This window comes from Silurus meridionalis, chromosome 4, assembly GCF_014805685.1.
Source record: "Silurus meridionalis isolate SWU-2019-XX chromosome 4, ASM1480568v1, whole genome shotgun sequence".
NCBI lineage: Eukaryota > Metazoa > Chordata > Actinopteri > Siluriformes > Siluridae > Silurus > Silurus meridionalis.
The window spans coordinates 39,928,927-39,946,758 of NC_060887.1; the positions used below are offsets into that span (position 1 = coordinate 39,928,927).

The 17,832-nt window shown below is 42.0% G+C and overlaps 1 protein-coding gene across 1 annotated transcript in view; it reads left to right on the forward strand.

Moving 5' to 3' along the window:
* The window catches only part of LOC124385134 (NACHT, LRR and PYD domains-containing protein 4E-like), a 205,458-nt gene that overhangs the window by 182,708 nt on the left and 4,918 nt on the right, over positions 1–17,832 (forward strand). The window contains exons 4-6 of the mRNA XM_046848283.1: positions 264–321; positions 641–845; positions 1,058–2,828. Coding sequence (XP_046704239.1) covers positions 264–321; positions 641–845; positions 1,058–2,828 — 2,034 coding nt within the window. The remainder of the gene's footprint in view (positions 1–263; positions 322–640; positions 846–1,057; positions 2,829–17,832) is intronic.

Genomic DNA, 17,832 nt, shown 5'->3' on the forward strand with positions numbered 1-17,832 from the left:
GAGATCAGACTCACCTGAACCCAGCTGTGTGTCCATGAAGAGTGACTGGTCTATGGAACATCCAATAGTCTTTAAAGACACAGACTGTACTACTGATCTGAGGTGAGGACAGTTGAATGTATGAGTGCAGTGTTTTATCACTCACACTCTCACATAATCAAACATCTCTGTAATATGTGTGTATTCACTGCTTTGTGTTTGTAGTTATGAATATGATTTATAGTCTTTATTCTACTTTTAACAAGTGTTTTATTTGTTCACAGACTGCAGAAGAAGAAATCAAAGATCACTGAGAAGAAACATTTGGAGGCCATATTCAAGGTGTGTGTGTGTGTGTGTGTGTGTGTGTGTGTGTGTGTGTGTGTGTGTGTGTATCTATTTCACTCTCACTGCAATGTAAAGGAACAAAATCCTGAGCAGCAGTAAGAGAGAACATGATTGTGTTGTGTTTCCTCAGTGGTTTCAACATCTTTTTCATTCTGCTTTTCTCATTCTTCTTGTTTGTTCCTTGCTTTCTTCCAATTTGTTTTTTGTGAAGTTGAATCATTAGCATTTTCATACATCCTCCTTCTTCTACTTATGTTACATTCTAGTGTTTGATATAAGTATAGTGGGTTATTTTGCTTCTGTTACAAATCAGGATCTGAAGCACAAAGTCATCACTCTGATTAAGAATGAACTGAAGAGATATAAGAAGCTCCTGAGTCCAGATTACCCAGCATGCTCTGAGAGGGAGGTGGAGGCTGAGGAGGATCAGAGCAGTGTCAGAGAGGGAGTGCTGAAGATCACACTGCACTTCCTGAAGAACATGAAGCACACAGATCTCGCTAACACACTGCAGAACAGTAAGAGCTCATGGGGTTCTAACATCACTTTATCTTCAGAGGAAGGAAACTGCTGTACATTTATTAAACACATCTCATCATAATGATGTGCTTTTATCAACACAATATAATAACACATCAGTACTGACATTCCATATGATATACAGCTATGAAAATATCAGTAGCTCACAGAGATGATCAGAGAGTTTACATTTTATTCTTCTTTTTATCAGAACTCGTCTCTGTTTACCAGCGAAAACTCAAATCCAAACTGAGAGAGAAATGTAAAAGAATTACTGAAGGAATCTCACAGCATGGAAGCTCAGCACTTCTGAATGAGATCTACACAGACCTCTACATCACAGAGGGTTGGAGTGGAGACGTCAATAATGAACATGAGGTGAGACAGATTGAGACAGTGTCCAGGAGACCAGCAGCACAGGAGACACCCATCAAATGTAATGATCTCTTTAAAGACAAGTCCATCAGAAGTGTGCTGACTAAAGGAGTTGCTGGAATTGGAAAAACAGTCTCTGTGCATAAGTTAATTCTGGACTGGGCTGAAGGAAAAGCAAATCAGGACGTCACCTTCATGTTTCCACTTCCCTTTAGAGAGCTGAATCTGATGAAGCAGAAACATCTCAGTCTGATGGATCTTCTTCATCACTTTTTCCCAGAAGTAAAAAAATTACAATTAATAGACTGTGAGATTAATAAAGTGGTGTTGATCTTTGATGGTCTGGATGAGTGTCGACTTCCTCTAAATTTCCAGAACAATGAGAGATTGTGTGATGTGACAGAATCAGCCTCAGTGGATGTGCTGCTGACGAACCTCATCAAGGGGAATCTGCTTCCCTCTGCTCTCCTCTGGATCACCTCTCGACCAGGAGCAGCCAATCAGATTCCTCCTGAGTGTGTAGACCAGGTAACAGAGGTACGAGGGTTCAATGATCCTCAGAAAGAGGAGTACTTCAGGAAGAGGATCAGTGATCAGAGCCTGGTTAATAAAATCATCACACACATGAAGTCTTCAAGAAGCCTCTACATCATGTGTCACATCCCAGTCTTCTGCTGGATCTCAGCCACTGTTCTAGAGAGAATGTTGGGTGAAGCAGAGAGTGGAGAGATCCCCAAGACTCTGACTCAAATGTTCACACACTTCCTGATCTTTCAGATCAAACACAAGGACCAAAAGTACCATCAGAAATGTGACCCTGATCCTCAGCAGACCAGAGAGAGTATCCTGGCACTGGGAAAACTGGCTTTCCAACAGCTGGAGAAAGGAAACCTGATCTTCTATGAGGAAGACCTGAGAGAGTGTGACATTGATGTCAGAGAAGTGTCAGTGTACTCAGGAGTGTGTACTCAGATCTTCAGAGAGGAGTTTGGGCTTCACCTGGGGAAGGTGTTCAGCTTTGTACATCTGAGTGTTCAGGAGTTTCTGGCTGCTTTATACACATTTCTCTCCTTCATAAGCAGAATGACTAATGAGCAACAAATAAACAGTCTGTCAGATCTTTTCACCAAATCAAACATGTCTGCATTCCTGAGGAGTGCAGTGGACAAGACCTTACAGAGTGAGAATGGACACCTGGACCTGTTCCTCCGCTTCCTTCTGGGTCTCTCACTGGAGTCCAATCAAACTCTCTTACGAGACCTTCTTCCCCAAACAATAAGTAGCTCTCACAGCAAACAGGAAACAGTTGAGTACATCAAGGAGAAGATCAGAGAAAATCCATCTCCAGAGAAATCCATCAATATGTTCCACTGTCTGAATGAACTGAATGATGATTCTCTAGTACAGGAAGTACAACATTACCTGAACAATGGAGATTCCTGGTGTCTCAGTGGAGTCAGACTCTCTCCTGCTCAGTGGTCTGCTCTGGTGTTTGTGTTGCTGAACTCAGAAGAGAATCTGGATGAGTTTGATTTGAGGAAATATGACAGATCAGATGAATGTCTTCTGAGGCTGCTGCCAGTGGTCAAAGCATCCAGAAAAGCTGTGTAAGTCATTTTAAAATGATTTCATAAATGTGTTACTAATTCCATAAATGTAGTTATTATTTGAAATGAACACTAATGACACTGCACTGATTAGGATCATGATTATCATTCATTACTCCAATCAGGTAACCAGTGTTTACTGATGTGATTTAAATCATTGCTAAAAGCTAAAGTGCAGAATGACGTCATCAAAATTATTGATCATTAGTGGTTGTAGTGAGAGACTGTACATTTTTGTATATAAATGTTTTCATTGTTTCGGAGCTGATGGAGATCCATATAAAAAAAAAAACACAAAATGACAAGGGGACACAGAGACATTAAATATATTTTTTCTCTGCACATTTGAATATATAAATATCAAAATTTCACTACAAAATGAGATTCTATAAAATAGGAAGTGTCCTGACTTTTGATTTATTTCAAACTTGATCACAGATTTAACTACAGACACAAATCAATCAAAATAAATTTAAATATGCACATTGGTAGCAACCCATCAGTCCAGACATAGATGATAGATTAATAATGTGTAATAATGTGAAATTACACTGGGGAAATGTATTGAACGCTTACTGATATTTATTTAATACTTTGTACAAAAACTTTTGTTGGTAATAGCAATTTCAAGAAGCCTCCTGTACGGAGAAACTAGTTGGATGCATTGCTCAGGTGTGATTTTGGCCCATTCTTCCACACAAACATTCTTTAAAGCTTGAAGGTTCCATAGGCCTCTTCAATGAACTCTGAACTTTAGTTCTTTCCATAGATTTTCAATTGGATTCAAGTCAGGTGATTGTCTGGACCATTCTAGAAGCTTTATTTTATTTCTCTGAAACCAATTGGCTGTGTGTTTGGGATCATTGTCTCACTGAGATTTCCACCTACATTTCAGCTTAATCATCCTGGTAGCTGGCAGCAGAGTTTTATTAAGAATGTTTATTTACATTTTTCTATTCATCCTACCTTCTATTATATGAAGTTTGCCAATAACATATGCTAAAAAACAGCCCCATATCATAATGTTCCCACCTCCAAACTTCACTGTAGGTATGTTGTTTTTGGGATGATGTGCAATGTTATTTGTCCTCATTTGTCCATAATGTTGTGTATTATGGTACCAAAGAGTTAAATTTTGGTCTACTATAAATTATATACAGGATTATTAAATAGAATGACTGAAGAGAATAATGTTATTATATACAGAATAATTGTTCACAATGATATTGAATGTACAGATTTGAGCAGAACTGCATGATGATTACTGTAGTAGAAAGTATCAGTGAGTCATCAGTGTGCTAGTGTGTAGTGTGGGGTTCAGAAGGGTGATGGTAGATGGGTAAAAACTGGCCCTGAAACTCCTGGTTCTGGTGTATATGTTCCTGTAGCTCCTTCTGGATGAAATCAGGTTGAACAGTTTGTGACTGGCATGTAAGGAGTCCATGATGATGTTGAGACCACTACTGTGGTGAAGGTGCTCAATGGCAGGTAGTTGGGTGCCAGTGATGCATTGGGCAGTTTGGACCAGCCTTTTCAAGGCTTTTTGTTCACACACAGTAAAGCTTCTATATTATGCCATGATGGAGTTGGCCAGGATGCTCTCAATGATTTAGCAGTAAAACCTAGAGTCATATGGATTTACCTAAGTCTCTTCAAGAAGTATAGATGCTGTTGTGCCTTCCAAATCAGAGATGTAGACAGATGAGTTATCCTGCTGTCAGATTTCCAGAAGTCCACAATGAGCTCTTTAGTCTTAATTGCATTAAGGGTCAGGTTGTTGTTAGAACACCCCTCTGACGGGCTTTGGTTCTCTTCCCTTTAGGCCAATTCATAATTTTTCTGATCTGGCCTACCACGCATCACACTTGATGAAGATGTTGAAGTAATATATGTATGTGTGTGTATATATATATATATATATATATATATATATATATATATATACACATACATACCGTATCTCATCAAAATACACTCACCAGAATGTTTTGGGGAAAAAACCCACAGAAAGCAGTGAGGAGTATTTCTCCAATCTTTGGCAACTCTCACAATGGTACTCTCACAGTGATTCCTCAGCGTCTATATGTAGTAACTATAAAACATCTCCTCAAGAAAATTATCAACAAAAATACTTTACCAATTAAATCAGATCAACTCCGACACGCTATGCGTAGTGTCTTATGACATTTACTTTGAGCTATTGCCATGCACTCTCTCCATGCACACACTAACCCATCCTCTTAAAGGGGCAACACCCAATTAAACCAGCTTACTATTTAATGTAGTGTTAGAGTTTCAAGGGTTACATATACTGTATATTTCATGTTAAACTATTATACAACCCTAATAAAAAAAAAAAAACAGTTGGGACACTGTGTAACATATACAGCTAGTAGGAAGCCACTTGACTTACACACTTGGGCAAGAAAATGGCATATATATCTCCAACATATCTTCCCTAGTAATAATCTGCTCTCATTTTTATACTTGGTCCAGAAATATGGCATCAGGAATAATAGATTATATGAATATCTACAAAATACAAATAAAATCATCTATTCAATCAAAAATCAATATTTGAACTATTAATCTAAACCTTTCATCTTCAATCTCAAACCAAATAGTTAATTTTTATATTGTCCTCACAAAATCTAGATTCCAAAATTAACAGAATATAATAGGATAAAAATAAAAATAACCCAGACACATACAGTATGTTCACGCCATTTGGTATTGGTACACATTAAAAATTCTGGGGAAAAGGTCTTTGAGTCAGTATCCGTCTGTCAGTGTGACGATCACGACGTGGAAGCGGAGGTAACTCAATCATCGTTTATTCAACACAAAACACACAAGTCATGGAGAGCCATCATTGGCGAGTTATCCGCTCGGGACAAGTAATCCAACATGGAAGCAATGTCCGGAAAATTAAAGTAAACTCCGATGGCAACGAGTAATCCAATACGGAGACGGAGTTGCGGGACTGAATCAGCTAAAAGGCTGGTTGTACGGGATCCAGGCGATAACCAGCATGACCTTCAAAAACCGACAGCCTGTGACTCAAGAACGTGAGTTTATGTAGTCATCTCCTAAACGAGCCACAGCTGTCAGGAATCAAAGCCGGCGGGGCAAAACGAGGCAGCGTGACTGCTACCGAGGGGGGCATGGCGGGGAGATCCCTGACAGCTACCAAAGGGGGCGTGGCAGAGGAATCCCTGACAGCGTCATTGTGGAAATCAAATCCTAATTTCTCCATCACTTTGTTTACTAGGTGATGAATCCATAATCAGTTAAGACAATATAAATAGTCAGTTACTTTTACTGGCACCAGCTATCGCCAAGAAAACAATTTTCAAGATCTGGAAATCAAGAAATTCTATACATATTGCATCCTGGAAAAATCTATTCATTGATTATATTTCAATGGAAAGTCTCCAGTTCATTTACATTTACATTTGCGGCATTTAGCAGATGCCCTTATCCAGAGCGACGTACAAAAGTGCTTTGAGTCTCTAGTAATGAATAAATCTACACTGGTATGCAAGATTACAAACTTAATATAAATATAACCCTAGAATTCTACAAACATGGAAAGTGCTAATTTAAGTGGAAGAGGAAGAGGTAGGTCTTTAATCGTTGCTTGAAGATAGTCAGGAAATCTGCTATGGACATCTAGGGGAAGTTCATTCCACCATCTTGGTGCCAGAACAGAGAAGAGCCTTGAAGTGTACTTACCTCTCATTCGGAGAGAAGGTGGTACCAGTCGAGCAGTGCTGGAGGATCTCAGACTCAGTGACCTTATCACTTGGTGCAGTGCGAGATGTGATGAGGTCACTAAGGTAAGATGGCGCTGGTCCATTTTGGGCCTTGTAGGCAAGCATCAGTGTTTTGAATCTGATACATGCAGCTACTGGAAGCCAATGAAGGGAGTGCAGCAGTGGAGATGCTGTGGGAGAACTTGGGCTGATTGAACACAAGTCGTGCAGCTGCCTTTATGATCATTTGCAGTGGACGGATAGCGTTCTGGGAAGACCTGCCAGCAGAGAGTTCCAGTAGTCGAGCCTTGAAATCACAAGAGACTGAACAAGCACCTGGGCAACCTGTGTGGATAAAAATGGTCGAATCCTTTGGATGTTGTAGAGAAGAAATCTACAAGAACAAAACACATTAGCGACATGTGGGAAGAAGGACAGTTCATTGTCCATAGTTACCCCAAGGTTAAGAGCAGTGGCTGAAGGGAGAGCAGAGAGTCATGAAGTGTTATTTGGAGATCTTGACCTGGAGATGAATCACCTGGGATGACCAGCAGTTATGTTTTGCTGGGGTTGAGTTTTGGTTGGTGAGCACTCATCCATGAAGATATATCTGTCAAGCATGCCGTGATTTGAGCGGATGTTGTGACCACTACTGTGGTGAAGTTGTTCAATGGCAGGTAGTTGGGTGCCAGTGATGCGTTGGGCGGTTTTGACCACCCTTTGCAGGGCTTTTCGTTTACTCACAGTAGAGCCTCTGTACCATACAGTGATGGAGTTGGTCAGGATGCTCTCAATGATGCAGCGGTAGAAGCTCGTTAAAATCCCCGGGGACAGATGAGATTTCTTGAGACTTCTCAAGAAGTACAGTGCTGTTGTGCTTTTTTAACCAGGGCTGAAGTATTCTGCTGCCATGTCAGATCCTCAGAGATGTGAACTCCCAGGAACTTAAAGCTGGAGACTCGTTCTACCTCAGTTCCATTGATGTTGACTGGTAGATGTCTCCTGCTGTTGTATTTCCGAAAGTCCACAATGAGCTCTTTGGTTTTCGTGGCGTTGAGAGTCAGGTTGTTGGTGGCACACCACGCTGCTAGATTATGGATCTCTCCCCTGTAGGCCTCCCCTGTTGTTGTCAATCTGGCCGACCACGGTGGTGTCATCTGCATACTTGATGAAGATGTTGGAGTTATGCAGAGTAGCACAATCGTGGGTGAATAGGGAGTAGAGCAGTGGGCTCAGAACACAGCCCTGCGGGATGCCAGTGTTCAGAATAAGGGTAGAGGATACCTGGTTTCCCAACCTGACAGATTGAGGTCTGTTGGTGAGGAAGTCCAGAATCCATCTGCAAGTGGAGGTGCAGGTACCCAGTTCACTGAGCTTAGTGATCAGTACAGTGGGGAGGACTGTATTGAATGCAGAGCTAAAGTCAATGAACAGCATTCTAAAGTATGTGTTGCTTTTATCCAGGTGGGTGAGGGCTGAATGAAGAGCTGTGGAAACTGCATCCTCTGTTGACCTGTTTGGGCGATAGGCAAACTGGTGTGGGTCCAGTGTAGGTGGTAATTGGAGGAGTTAATTAGAATGTTGAATATAGTATGTTGGCTTTTAAAGGTGCATGTTTGTTTGTCCACATGATTTTGTATTAGGTGCATGTAGATGTTGTCATTTTCTTTACTTTAACAAAATAAAAAAAAATAAAAAAAAAATAATAATAATTCTATAAAAACATTCATTTAAACCCCGACCAATTTTTACATTTCTATATTACATGTACTTTGTGCTGATCTTTGTGACATTACAAACTGCTGATGTTTACACACTGCACTGATTTAATACTGATACTGTATTTACTCTGTGTGTGTGTGTGTGTGTGTGTGTGTGTGTGTGTGTGTGTGTTTAAGATGTCAGTGTTCTGATATATCATACTTTTTCTCCCAGGTTGTGTGTGTGATCTCACAATGGAAAGTTTTAAAATTCTGTCCTCAGTTCTCAGTTTAAACTCCTCCAGTCTGAGAGAACTGGACCTGAGTGAGAATTATAACCTTCAGGATTCAGGAGTGAAGCTGCTCTCTGCTGGACTGGAGAATCCACACTGTACACTGGAGATACTGAGGTCAGATCATCACTTACACACTGTAGATGCTGCATTTCTGTCATATGGCTGTTTTAGAAGAATAAAATGTTGTGTGTCCTGAAGCACAATTTAAATAAAGCAGCAACAACTGCTATAGTTTTCCACATTCATAAATAACAAACACTGAAACAGATGTTGATAAAGATAACATGTTTCTTAACTTAAAAATATTTCTAAGGTGAATGAAGGCTGTTTTGTAATTTGGTTAACATGATTATTAAAAGACAAGTTGCTGTCTAAAATAACTCCCAGGTCTTTTACCGTTGAACTAGTGGTTACAGAAAATCAGTCTAAATGCAGGTTGAGATGTTGGAGCTTCTGTGTACTGGGTTTGGGCCGATGAGCAAAATCTCCGTCTTATCAGATTTAATAGTAGAAAGTTATGGGTCATCCAATCTCTTATTTCTTTAACACACTCAGTTATCCGAACTAATTGAGCTGTCAACATGCTGTGACTGACAGCTTCGTAGACAATGGGTCGCATAATGAGCTGTGGATCACTGATCCAGGATCACAGTGAGAAGTACAGTACTACAACAAGGAATGCGTTTCCTTTATGGTTTATTTAAAATACACTTTAGCAAGGACAGCATTAAAAAGGGAATTGTGTAACAATAAAACAATACAGTACAGTATGTATGAAAAAATAAAGAGTGCAACAAAAACTAACACAATACACTACAGTAGGGTTCTGCAAATCCTAGCCTGTTGGGCTACAATACTATGCATTAAATAATAATAGTGTATCCATTTGAGGAATCGGCAAGAACAAACAACTTGAACCCCCACTTAGTTGGCTTGGCTTTCATGGACTGTGTCCTCCAAGTGTTAGCTTTGCATGCTACCATCCTCTCATCCACGGATAAATGTCTACTAGGATGATAGATTGCTTTGCATGTCTTACGGATTGTGTCCATAAGCGGTTTCACTCTGAACAGACGGTCATGTTCAGATGTGCCACTCTTTCTGTCATTTTCTTTGTCTGCATCTGGGTGACTCGTGTACATTCCACGAAATGTTCCTGTATCTGTCCCTTAACATAATTGTTGCTGGAAAGGGAACTGTGAAAATACTGCTCTGTCGCCAGTAGTCTATGATGGAGGGCAACTTTACCATTGCCATGTAAAATAAGAGCCCAATGTAGCGATACATCTCACTCACGGTTACATCTCTCCATTTGTATTTCAGTCCTTTGGCTATTGACTTGGCAGCTTGAGCATTTGTGTTGTGGCACAGAGTTTACATTACTCTCCGGGAAGAACATTTTATATAGACTACATGGAGAATGAGACTAAGTTGAGGTCCAGGTTCATGTGCAGGCAGGAATCACAGAGTCTGTGGAATTGTGTCGTTATCTGTCTGATCCTTCCATGACATGGTGGACTGTGTGTGCTGCCTTTGCTCTTTTTGGAGCAGGTGCTTGATCACACCTGTTTATGAAACACACACACACACACACACACACACACACACATCACTAATTGTGTCCTTGGCAAAGTTGTTTGCATATGTCATACAATGCAATAATGATTCAAACTAAATATAATTTAAGAAAATATAAAATATGTACTTACTCAGGATGATTCTCGGTCGAACTCAAAATGGAGCAACACCTGCGTGGCCTGGTGTGAGTTTTCAGTGAAGGCAGGGGTGATGCAGCCACACTCCTAAAAATAATCAAACAATATATTTAAGGATGATGAATAAACTTGAACAAAATATATTTGTTAGCATGCATTGTACAGCCCATAGGCCTATTTGTTGATGGCCAATAGGACAGATAAATGTTTGTTGATGGGCCATAGACCATAATGCATCTCAGACATTTACACCATCACCATTTACAGCTGAGCAAATAATATTGTCATTGATAAAGTTGTTTGCATATGTCATACAATGCAATAATGATTCAAACTAAATATAATTTAAGAAAATATAAAATATGTACTTACTCAGGATGATTCTCGGTCAAACTCAAAATGGAGCAACGCCTGCGTGGCCTGGTGTGAGTTTCCAGTGAAGGCAGGGGTGATGCAGCCACACTCCTAAAAATAACCAAACAATATATTTTTCAGTATTTTTGATGAACACATTTGAACAATATATATTTGTTAGCATGCATTGTACATATAGCATTTACACCTCAGCATTCCGGAACATCTCTGCTATCTAACACTACATAACAGCCTTTCAGGATGATCAGTGACACCAACCAAAACTGAACTGAGGCTAAAATATAACTTTATATAACGTCAACAATATTTAGAGCATACAATCACAAACAGTTAATGTTACAAATGAGCAGATATTGGTGGATTTTGTTGTAACATTAAAAGGCAATGCTGATTTTTATATGATCAGAATGTAAGACTAAATAACTTACACATCATAGCAACTTGCTGGAAAGTCCTCGCTCTTCAAAATGCAAACGCTCCTTGTCGGAATCGCAATCTTCTTCGGATGAAAAGGTAAATTCTCTGCCATTGTTTTATGCCACTGTCCGGGGCGTGTGTGTGTGTGTGTGTGTGTGTGTGACTCAACGTGTGAACTGTATTACCTGTAAATAGCGGGGGGGCGTGTCCGCTCGCAGCTCATTATGAGATTATGAGCTGCGGTGGAAAATATGTGCCTCTACTTGGTTTCACATGATTTATATTCATTGGAAACATATGTTTTTTTATTTCACCGACTTATTCTAAAACTACACACTTTAAGCTGTCTAAAGGTATATTTTTTATTTCCGTGTGTCAGCTATTGCCCGAGTTTCAGCGCTTTTTGATGACGCGTTTCTAAACAAAGTTTACGCAGACAAAGGCGACAGATGGCGCACCCTGACTATTTTATTCATTTAAAAAAAATACGTTTTGTTTATATAGCGAGCATACACAAATAAAAGTAGACCCTTTACAGATTTAAATGATGTATTACTTTGACACGTTTGATCAAATATGACCGAGCAGTTTCAGCTCTTTTTGTGGCATCTAAAAAAAAGCACGTTTGGGCGCCGGCGGCAATTCAGACTCCAGAGGGTTAAGTCTACGAAATGGTAACGATCGGACAGGTAGGATTTAAACCAGCTTAATGCCTGTCCCTGAATGCCGATGTAATTCTGTAAGCGATCTAGGAGGAGATCATGATCTATAGTGTCGAATGCAGCACTAAGATCTAGTAAAACCAACAGCGAGATGAAGCCTTGGTCTGAAGCTAAAAACAGGTCATTAGTGATTTTAATTAGGGCAGTTTCTGTGCTATGATGGGGCCTAAAACCTGACTGAACCTCTTCAAAGATATTATTCTCTTGCAAGTGGGAACATAACTGGGCAGTGACAAAAAATCTTTCTAAAATCTTAGACATAAATGGGAGATTTGAAATTGGTCTGTAATTCGATAGCGTGTTTGGGATTTAGGGACTTAGGGATTTAGGGACATGACCTAATGATAGTGAGGAGTTAATAATATTGAGAAGAGGCTCACCAGTTGTATATAACACTTCCTTCAGTAAATTAGTAGGAATTGGATCTAACTGACATGTTGTCGATTTAGCTTTGGCAATAACATTATACAGCTCTTCCTGTCCTATACATGTAAAACAGTGTAGTTGTGGAGTTGTAGGCGAGATAATGTCAGGAGATGCTGTCAGAGGTTGAACTGCCACAATTGTTTTTCTAATGTTATCTATTTTTTCAGTGAAGAAATTCATAAAGTCCTCACTACTAAACTGTGATGGAACACAATTTTCAGAGCCCTGATTTGTAGTTAATTTAGCTACTGTACTGAAAAGGAACCTGGGATTGTTTTTGTTGTTTTCTATGAGTTTGCTCAGGTGTTCAGCTCTAGCAGCTTTTAGCGCCTGTCTGTAGCTGAGCATACTGTCTTTATACGCAATTCTAAATACCTCCAATTTAGTTTTCCTCCATTTTCTCTCCAGATTATGTGCTGTTCTCTTAAGGGCATGCGTATGACTCTTATACCAAGGTGCAAGTGCTTGTTCTCTAACCTTTTTTAACCGGATGGGGGCAACAGTGTCTAATGTGCTAGTTAGGATAAGGTCTATGCTGTTAGCCATTTTATCGAGATTATTAGCAGTTATGGGTTTGGTGAGAAATTGAGATAAATCGGGCAGGTTATTTATGAATCTGTCCTTAGTGGTCGGAACAATAGTCCAATAGTTTCACGTGGTGAAACACAGCTAATCTGCTCTACCGGTAGTGTGTACAGTATGAGATAATGGTCTGTGATGTCATCACTCTTAGGTAAAATATCAATATCAGCGACGTCTGCTGCATGGGATATTATTAAGTCTAGTGTGTGGTTAAAGCGATGAGTTGGTCCGGTGATGTTTTGTTTAACCCCAAAGGAGTTTAATTAGTCGACAAATATTAATCCTAGGGCATCGTTTGCATCATCTACATGGATGTTAAAATCTCCTACAAGCAGCACTTCATCAAAATTGATCAAGAGGTCTGAGAGAAAACAAACAAACTTTTGAAGAAAATCAGCGTAGGGCCCTGGGGGTCTGTACACGGTGACCAGATGGGGTCTGATGGGGATCATGCTTATAAACATATCCTGACGGTGTCGACTCGTTTAGACCCATATAATCACCAGGTTTAATCCAGGTCTCAGTGAGACAGAGTGCATCGAGATTATTATCTGTGATCATCTCATTTACAATCAGTGCTTTGGGTGCAAGTGATCTAATGTTTAAAAGACCAAACTTTAGAACTTTGTTGTCATTGTTTATCTGCCATTTTTTAGTTTTAACTGCAATAAGATTATTTCTGGATCTTGTGTATTTAATTCTTGGTTTTACTACACAAGGAATAGATATGGTTTCTATAAATTGTTCTGTGTGCTCACTTGTAACTATTTGGTCTGTTGTATGCATGTTTTCATAGTCGTAAATTTCCTGATGTCTTACCAGTCAGATGGTGTGAAGTATCCTAGAGATGTTATCTGATAGCACTGCTGCTCCAACTCTGCTGGGGTGCAGGCCATCAGGGCGGAAGAACCTAGGACGCTCCCAGAAACAGTTCCAGTTATTAACAAAGAGAAGTTTGTGCTCTCGACACCATGACTGTAACCATTCATTTAGTGCAAGGAGTCTACTAAATAGCCCCTCGCTGGTAAGTGGAAAGGGGTCCTGACACTATGATCCTCGTTGTGGGCAATGTGCTTGGTACCGTTTCCACCAGGATCCTGAAATCCCTCTTTAAGATCTCTGCTTGCCTCAGCCTGGTGTCGTTCGCTCCGACATGGAGAACAACCGCTCCGAAGTTCTTGTTCAGGATCGTGGGTACCTGCGCAGCGACATCGTGAACACGAGCACCAGGAAAACAGCGAGTGTGCACCTTACCATTGGCTCCGGTAGCGCAGACATGCCGGACGATGGATTCTCCAAGAATCACGGTATCGCGTTCCGTCTCGGGGAGAGGGGCGAAGCGGTTCTCGTCGCTTCTCTTATAACTTCATTGTGTGACTGATCAACTTTATTCCCCTGTAGTTACTGCAGGTCTGCACATCTGGATCCAAGATGGCTGCGTGGCAGTAGCTCGCAGCGGTCGCTCTGGACCCAAAATAGTGCTACTTTCAGTTTGTAGCCCGCCTTACGCAACACATGGACATCGGAGCAACCGGTGTCCCTGTGTACAACCGCAAAACCCTAAAAACTCAGAAATAACCCAAACAACACAATAAATGATGACCTGCGGCAGAAGCTACGCGACCTCGGCGTGCTTCGAGAACCAGGCCCTCAGACCTCGATGGACGGAGAAGGGGGAATCAAAAGTGCTGCGCGAGGAAGTGGAAGCGCGGAAAGCTAGCGGGTGCTAATGCTAGGCTAAAAGCTAACCCTAGCTGGCGTGCTCTACCATCTTTACTGCTGGCTAATGTCTGCTCCCTGGACAATAAATTGGATTACATTAAACTCCAATAAGCTACTTGGCGTGAGTACAGACACTGCTTTATTTTTGTGTTTACTGAGACGTGACTGAGACGTGACTGAGACATCAGTTCGCGTAACGTCCAAACCGCTCCACGGACGATGCTATCTCCACAACCCTTCATCTTGCCCTCAGCCACCTAGACAACAAAGACTCATATGTAAGGATGCTGTTCATAGACTTCAGCTCAGCATTTAACATGATTGTCCCTCAGCACCTGATTGAGAAGTTGAGGCTACTGGGCCTGAATACCTCCCTCTGTAACCGGATCTGGGACGTCCTGACTGGAAGACCTCAGTCAGTCCGGATCGGAAACAGCATCTCCAGCACCACCAAACTGAGCACTGGAGCCCCTCATCTCCCTCCCCCATCCTAACCATGTTCTACAGAGGGACCATTGAGAGCATCCTGAGCAGCTGCATCACTGCCTGGTTTGGGAACTGCACCGTCTCGGATCGCAAGACCCTATAGAGGATAGTGAGGTCGACTGAAAAGATCATCAGAGTCTCTCTCCCCTCTATCATGGACATTTACACCACACGCTGCATCCGCAATGCAAACAGCATTGTGGACGACCACACACACCCCTCACACACACTTTTCACTCTCCTACCATCAGGAAAGGTTTCTTTCCTCAAGCCATCAGGCTCCTCAACAAACAACTGAACTGAACTCTCTCTCACACACACACACACACACACACACACACACACACACACACACACACATACACTTACACACAACTGTGTGACTGATCTGCACAATCCAGACTTAACAGACATCATACACTTTGCATACCCATCATTCAGTACCACTCACACTAATCATTACCACAAAATGTTTACATGCCGTGTTTTGCACATCTTCCGGGATTTGTTCTTTTGCACAATATTCTGTCCACATCTTTTTGCCACTGTTCACTTTATTTTGATTGCTGCTATTGTTGAATTGCACAAGTCATCTTGTCCAACTGACTTTCCATTCTTCATCCTCTTAATCGCTGCTCTCACTTCCTCCTTACTAATTCTATCCACTTCCTGTCTTCACCATCTCCACACCATCCAAACTTCTCTCTCTCTTATTTTCCTCGTTCATCAGCTGCTGAAAATATTTCCTCCATCTTCTCAACATATTCTCCTCACTAGTCAACACATTTCCATCTACACCCTTTATTGCTCTAACTTGCAGCACATCCTTCCCAGCTCGGTCCCTCTCGCTGGCCAATCGGTTTAAATACTTTTCTCCTTCCTTAGTGTGCAACTTTATCTGCCTTTTCCTTGGCTCTCGGCACATACCTGTTTACCTGCTGCCACATCTCCTTGTACTCCTGCTTACTTTTCTCATCACTCTGTCAATCCCAATTCTGTTTTGCCAACCTCTTTCCCTGCTTTCCTGCACTTCCTCATTATTCCACCACGCCTCTTTGTTTTCGCTTCTCTTTCCAGATGTTACACCAAGTACGTTTCTAGCTGTCTCCCTTATCACTTTTGCAGTAGTTGCCCAATTAATCCACCATCTTATTTTTCTGTCAGTCCTCACATTCCTCCTTTTCTTCTTCACCTCCATAACCACCCTACAGACCACCATCCGATGCTGTCTAGCTACACTGTCCCCTTACAACACCTTATATTGTCCAATCTTCTTCAGGTTGCCTCTCCTACATAGAATATAGTCCACCTGCGTGCACCTTCCTCCACTCTTATATGTCACCCTATGCTCCTCCTCCTTCTTAAAATAAGTTTTCACCACTGCCATTTCCATCGTTTTAGCAAAATCTACCACCATCTATCCTTCCACATTCCTCTCCTTAAGACCTACCCATCACCTCTGTCTGCCCCAATCACCAATCATTCATTCCTAGGTACACCTTCTACCACTTCATCTAACTCACTCCAGAATTTTTCCTTCTCCTCCATTACACAACCCACTTGTAGAGCATAGGCCACCGGTCTAACCCTGTTCCAGTGCGTGCTAGGCCTCCAGCCATCATTGTTCCCCTGGACAGACGAACCCTCCTGAACATCCCAGCCATGGATTACTGGTTCCGGGAGAGCGTGCACATGTGGGAAGCTGCACACACCCAGCTCCGACATGTCCACCCTGGTCTGGCTGTCCACTCAAAATCTGCACCAATGGCTACCCTGCAGGAAACTCAGCCCCCGTTTCATCTGGCCTTTCCGGATCATCAGGCAGGTGGCCTATCGACACAACCTGCCTCGTAGGTACCGCATCCACCCCACCTTCCACGTGTCACTCGTGAAACCCTTCACGCCCTCTCCACAGAGCACCCGGGGGTCACCATAGATCCTCCACCCCGGAGATGCTGGACCAGCCGTCGGTCTACGCGGTGCAGGAGATTCTGGACTCACGACGTAGGGGTTCTTCCCTGAGGTACCTTGTGGACTGGGAGGGGTAAGGACCGGAGGAATGCTCGTGGGTCGCCAGACGGGATGTGCTGGACCCAGCACTCCTGGAGGGGTTTCACGCCGGCCACCCTAGCCGCCCTGCACCCCGGGGCCACGGGCATCCCTGGCACCATGTTAGAGCGTCAAGAGCTGCCCCTGGGGGAGAGGGTACTGTCAGGGTGCCACCAGCCATGCCCCCCTCCTACACTCAGCACATTTGCACAGCCTCGTCCTCCTACTAATTAACACGTATGGTTTATTGCACAATGGACAGAGCACTTAAGTGTTCATGAAGTAGATTGCCTGCGGGAAGAAACTTTTTTGCGCCTGGCTGTCTTAGTGCTTCGTGCTCTGTAGTGTCAGCCAGACAGCAAAATTACAAAAAAAAACCACATGGCTTGTATGTGAGGGATCCAGGTTGATTTTCTGGGCCCTTTTTCTAACGCTGGATGTCTACAGTTCTTGAAGTGTGAGCAGTGGAGCTTTAATAATCCTTTCAGCCATTTAAACCATCCTCTGTAGTCTTCTGATGTCTGACTGTGTAGCTGAGCCCAAAACAGACAGTTAATGAAGTACAGAAAACACACTCTACAATGGCTGAGTAGAACTGTTTGAGCAGCTCCTGTGTTAGGTTGAACTTCCTAAGTTGGCCAGTCGATATGATTGTCCCGCTTCATGACTGTAGTGTCATCTGCAAACTTCAGGAGCTTGACAGAGGGGTCTGTAGAGATGCAGTCGTTGGTGTACAGGGAGAAGAGCAGTGGGGAGAAA